Genomic DNA, 6,000 nt, shown 5'->3' on the forward strand with positions numbered 1-6,000 from the left:
GCCATGTGGCATACAGCATTATCATCTCAAAACACCACGTCATCAAAATGTGATACGTCAATGCTAACATCAACGATGACGTTAGCACTGACGTCATCTTTTAATAGTAAAATTAGATGTCATTAAAGATAGAGATTAAATTAACGTAATTTTTAAAATCAAAGTATTAAATTATTTTAATTTTAAATATAAAAATTAAATTGAATAAAATTGAAGGGTACAGAAACTGAAAGAATTTTTTGATCGACTTTGAATAGGGAAAATTAGGGCCATGCCTATTCAACTATGTTTTTAGTATATAAAATTGAATTGATCTTATTACACATGTTTATTCTTGTTTGAACTCGACATAAAAAGATTAGGTGAAAATGCTAAAATACAAATGTTGATTTGATAGTTAAAAGTATTGTTGTCCTACTAACAAACTTTTTTATTTTTATAAAGCAAGCATTTGAAGAAATTGAAAATGATAAAGTTAAAGAGGGGAAGGTTGGGCTGGAGGTCATATACAGCTTCTTTGAACTTGGGTTTAGTAGGTTGAGTTAGCTTTGGGCCCAAATTGTTGATCGCATTGTTAATAAACAAATGCAAAACCCTACAACTCGGTGGAAGATAATTGTTTAGAAATGATATCGGTGAATCAGTAATGATTAACTTTATTGTTTAGCATCATCAACACTTCACTGCAATCTTTGTTTTCTCTTTAATGCTCTTGCTAAAAGTTGAAGCAGACCATGAAATCTTAATCACCTTTTTCTTTCCTCTTCAATGCTTTTCTTTTCTGTTCTTTTAAGACCAGTACCAGCCAGCCTCCGAGGAAAAAATGATCCATTTGTTCCAGAAAATGTGATCCAGTCTCCACAATTCACTTTGATGAATTACCCCATAGATCCTTTACAAACTCGGGAAGAAGTTGGCAGCGTATATCTGAATCTTTACTTCACAACATATACCTCATACCTCCATGTTAAGGTTTCCATCTAATTCCATGTTTAACCATCAATTCAGTAGCAATTGCTTTGCCACAGCTGAATCTATATATATATCATCACCAACAACATACTTCACTCGTAACAGCCTATGTTTCTGCGTTTAGAATTTCTCCAACCCCAACTACACTACTTATTCCTGCAAAAGAAAAACACGCTTAACTCTCCAGGTTTACTATCTCATTTTCATGTTGCAGGGTTCCTGGTGCCCTCTTTATATACGTGATTCAAAATCTACTGCTAGTATAATCTGCTTCGTTTGCCTGGGCAGGGATAGGGTATCCATTTCTTGAACTTAAGTCTTTGCATTCTCATAGCAACAAGATTGAAAAGTGCAACAAATCAGAACGTCTGGACTGGACTCAGCAATAAGGCAAATGGCATATGCTACAACATTATTCATGCACCTCTAAACGTATATCTCTTGTTCTATATATGTATGTATTATCCCATAAAAGGGAGAATATTTGAGTTTGATCCTTATTCTATCTATGCCTGTGATGGGTATCAGTAGTTTATTAAATTTATTTCTCAAAAAATCATCATAAAATATCGTTTCCCCAGTATTTGGCTAAGAAGGTTTACAATATGCTAAAGGTGATGCCCAAGGATCAGTTGGGAAGTCCCACCAAGACAGGTTTGAAAGAATATCGTGAACCTGCTAAGATAAATATTATCCCACAGATGATTCTCACGCATAGACTCCATTCTACTTTGATATGCTTAATGACACATGTTCTTTGTTTGCTAGCTTTCTAGCTAATGTCAGAGATAGGATATGCATCACTGAGGAGATTATTATGCCATGTCTATTTAGGTACATGAAGGCTCAATATTTTACGCAGTCCCTGTTGAAGGATAGAAACCTAGTATGACCGGTACATGAGGATCAAATTCAAGATCATTCCTACTCCACCTTTAAGATTGACTTAGCAACATTAGGCTGCTTGAAATAAAACCATGGTTGCCGACCTAATTAGTTTGAATCTTAAAGTCAAAAGTTTTGGAACCTAGGTTTTATACAATAGTTTTATAAATAAAAAAATAAATGGCAGTTCATTTCTCCAAACTCTAGGATTAATCTTTTCTAAATGAGACTTGAACACCCTCTTACATTCACACTCAATATTCTTAATATGAATCAATTAATTTAATGAAGTCAAAAATGTTGAAACCTGTTCCAACGACCATTCCCAGTCACATTGTCGGTAATTAGGAGGCTGGACTGCAAATTCAAGATACTTGGACAAAGTTGAACATATTTGAAGCTAACCAACATGTAAAATGGAAAGAGAGCTGGAATGCTCTTCATTCTGATATGATTGAAGGTGATAAAAAAGGGGATAATGGGAAATGTACAAAGAAAGCAAATTCTTAGACAGGCTAAGAAGTTTGCCTGATAGTATTATCAAAGAAGATGAACCAGCGGTGTAGCATGTCGAAGTAATGGAATCTGTTAAAAGTATCCCCTGTACAAGGCTTCCTATATCATTAGGCCTGATGGAAATTCTACCCACTGAAAGTAAATCCTGATATAAACATTGCTCCTTTTCTTTCTTTTCTGTAGGTTTTTTCTATTGTCAGTTTGGCTGTACCGATGCTTCTGCAATCCCTCGAAGCAATCCAATGACTTCGACAATATCATCAACATAGTATTTTGCCATACTTGGTTTTTGACCAACAGTGCAAGCAAATATCTCTGCTATGGTCGGCAAGGTTGGGTTGGCGGATGACCGCGCAATGCTCTCAAACATATCTTCATCTGAACGATCATCTCCTATGCACAGCAGAAAATCTGGTGATTTGCCCCTACCTCTCATGGTTGAGATAAGATTTTCCACAACAACGCCTTTGCTCAGTCCCTGCAGTTCACCATAAAACCCTTCAATATAGTTCACTAGAAACAACAAGCCAATGACGTAATACATTTTTGAAGACTTTTCCGAGTTCATAATTCTAATTCTCAATTATTGAACAAAATCTTGAAAATCTTTGAACATGCTCTTCTAACTGCAGCATAAGCTTCTGAAAACGCTTTGTACCTGTGGCTTCACCTCGACTATTTGTTGCCCCCTTTTAACAACAACAGGCTCATTGGCTAGGACATTCTCCAAGTGATCATGAAGCTCTTTAGCTTGGAATAAACCAAAATCAGGGTCAGCATCTTGATGGTGCCAGACGAGTGCAGTTTCTTTATTCTCTATGCACGAGCCATCAGTTGCCTCCATGTAAAGTTGCATTATAGGTTCAACAACCTCTTTCCAACTCAAGTCAATTGAGCGGTAGGTTTCCCATGGAGAATCCCTAGTCCATCTACCAAGAGGAGGAAAATATATTTCATCAGCAACAGATATGGCACATATCTAAGGATTAGATGAACGCAAATTTAAAACATTACCTTGTAAAGTATCCATGCTCAGCTGCAATACCCAATTTCTCACATGAAGAAAACCACTTGCTCAGGGTATCCCGATCTCTGCCACTCACAATGAAAACAATGTTTCTGGGGTCGTCGCATAAGCGATTCAAGACTGAAACAACTTCATGACTAGGCCCCTTGTTCACAGAAGTCGGAGGCATCATAGTGCCATCGTAGTCCAAAAGGATCAACCGGCTATTTGTTCTCTTGTAGGCAGAGTTGAGGGTATCCCCTAACAGCTTCCTGAAGTTAGGCTCCAACGCAACAAGCCTGAATGCTAAACCAAGTCCAATTCTCCAATACCTCTTGTGATAATGATCTTTACAAGCTCTTTCAAGGTCCTGAGTGAAACTCCGAGCCCAATAAGCGACATCGTGAGAACTAATATACTTGTAATGTTTCTCATGGCGCATTTGTTTCTCTGTCTTTGGCAAATCAATGGCTGAATACATGGCACTAGCCATTTCACCAGTGTTCCATGGATTAACACGAATTGCCCCACTAAGAGACGGTGAGCAGCCAATGAATTCAGAGACAAGGATAACACTGTTCTTGGGAGGTGAATTTTCATCAACTCCCAATGCCTTATCTAAAACAGGGCAGCCCTGTTTACAAACTGTATACTTGTAAGGCACCAAATTCATCCCATCTCTTACAGGAGTGACCACACAACATTCAGCAATTGCATAATATGCAAACTTCTCTTGGGTAGTGACTGGTCCCCTGATGAAAACAATTGGCTCATACCCCGGTCGGCCGTATTTATTATTGACCTCATTTGCTATACGATTGGCCTCATCCAGAAATTCTTGCACATCCGGGCCTGAACTCCTTGCTGGGTTTGTAATCTGTACTAAAACCACTTTGCCCCTCAATTCCTGATTGGTTTCCAAAAGCTCCCCCATGGCTGAAAATTTCTGGGTAATGCCCTTAAACAAATCCAAATCATCCACACCCACCATCATGATTTTCCCCTCATATTTCTCCTTCAATGCCTTTGCCTTCTTAACCGTGCTGTCCTCAGACATAACAGATTCAAGCTGCCCCATATGAATCCCAGCAGGCAAAATCTTAATAGTCACAGTCCTACCATAATATTCTAATGCAATGTAACCCCTGTTAGACTCGGAATGTAAACCCAAAATTCTTCTACAAGAAGACAAGAAATGCCTTGCATAATCAAAAGTATGGAATCCAATCAAATCACAATTCAACAAAGCTTTAAGAATGTCATCTCTAACAGGTAAAGTTTTATAAATATCGGATGAAGGAAAAGGACTATGTAAAAAAAAACCAAGTTTCACCCTATGAGACCTTCTCCTTAAAAAAGTAGGTAAAGCCATAAGATGATAATCATGCACCCAAACATGATCTTCATCTTCATCATCTCTATCCGTCACTTCCAAAACTTTATCGGCAAATATTTTATTAGCAGACACGTAAGCCTGCCACTGTGAACGATCGAAACGTACCCCATCGCTCCCAGTCCTGGGCATCATGTAATGAAACAACGGCCAGAGATAGTGTTTACAAAAACCATGATAAAACTTGTTCTGCATATCCACAGGCAAAAATATCGTTTCACAACTAAACTTTTCGCGCAAAACGTGAGCCACCTCGTCCTGATCAGCCACATCTACATCTGCTTTCAAAGTTCCAACGTATCTCACCTCTGTGTCGGGAGGGAAAGCGTCCTTCAGCTGAGCAAGGAGTTCGTTCTCGTCAAATTCGAAGCGCCATTCATTGGAGAACGAGTCCCTGGACGCACGTAAAGGCAACTGGTTGGAAACGATGATAACCCTTTTCTGAGACATGGTTTGTTGATCTTCTTCGAATTCAGAGATGACTCCTGGAACCTTCATGACTCGAGGGATCCGATTCATGACTCGGAAATCATCGGTAGACAACAAGTTTAATTGGTCTAAACAATCACTCGAAACCATGTTGCAAAAGGATACGGCAAGAAAAGCGAGACTTTGTATATGAGCGTAAATATATCGAGCATAAAAAGAATAAAAGAAGAAACCAAGGGGTATTCAAAAAATCAATGAAGAAGAAGAAAACTTTAATTTCTGTTTCTTGTGTTGTTTTTCTACATATATATATATATATATATAGTAATTGTTTTTTCGGGAGGCTGCTGCTTAGGGTTATATTCAGGGAAATTAAAGAAGAGTATTGCAAAGAAAGATGAATCTAGCAGTGATCGAGATCAAAGATATTGATCCACATTCCATAGAGGAAGAAAAGAAGGGAGAAATAGCTCTTAAGAAGGAAAGAAGCAGGCAGAGGATAAGGACGAAAGACTGGGAGGAAAAGAGAAGAAATAATATATGTGAGTACGTGAAGGCAGTGAACTGGACGGTTCTGATTGGATGAGCCCACACCAATATCAACTGAGGTTCGGAGCATGGGATTCGGTTCAAACTGTAACCGACTCCTTCCGCTCTGTCTGATCCACTGGTTACTTTCATTTAACTACTGTTATCCTTGCCGTTTAATTTTAATTTTAATTTTAGAGTTACAAAAATAAAAACAATAAATGAGAGATTGGATAAGTTTTGGAAAAAAGCTGTTAGGAATATAAGTTAG

General features: G+C 38.1%; 1 protein-coding gene across 1 annotated transcript; it reads right to left on the reverse strand.

Annotated features, from left to right (window-relative positions):
* Positions 1-2,267: 2,267 nt before the first annotated feature.
* Positions 2,268-5,705, reverse strand: TPS11 (trehalose phosphatase/synthase 11). Its single transcript, XM_021420269.1, has 3 exons — positions 3,388-5,705; positions 3,032-3,302; positions 2,268-2,851 (listed from the first exon to the last, which is right to left on the reverse strand). Exons 1-3 carry the CDS (start codon positions 5,349-5,351, stop codon positions 2,570-2,572), a joined length of 2,517 nt encoding a protein of 838 aa, XP_021275944.1. The 5' UTR covers positions 5,352-5,705; the 3' UTR covers positions 2,268-2,569.
* Positions 5,706-6,000: the final 295 nt, after the last annotated feature.

Source organism: Theobroma umbraticum, unplaced genomic scaffold (assembly GCF_002168275.2).
Source record: "Theobroma umbraticum cultivar Fairchild unplaced genomic scaffold, ASM216827v3 scaffold_56.0, whole genome shotgun sequence".
Classification (NCBI taxonomy): domain Eukaryota; kingdom Viridiplantae; phylum Streptophyta; class Magnoliopsida; order Malvales; family Malvaceae; genus Theobroma; species Theobroma umbraticum.

What these genes read in the sequence shown, in the direction of transcription:
- TPS11 (XM_021420269.1), bottom strand. Translation starts at nt 5,351, where the DNA reads ATGGTTTCGAGTGATTGTTTAGACCAATTAAACTTGTTGTCTACCGAT. An exon ending in GAGCATGGATACTTTACAAG is followed by an intron (nt 3,303 to 3,387) that starts GTAATGTTTTAA and finishes TCCTCTTGGTAG; the next exon opens with ATGGACTAGGGATTCTCCAT. An exon ending in TAGTCGAGGTGAAGCCACAG is followed by an intron (nt 2,852 to 3,031) that starts GTACAAAGCGTT and finishes GGTGAACTGCAG; the next exon opens with GGACTGAGCAAAGGCGTTGT.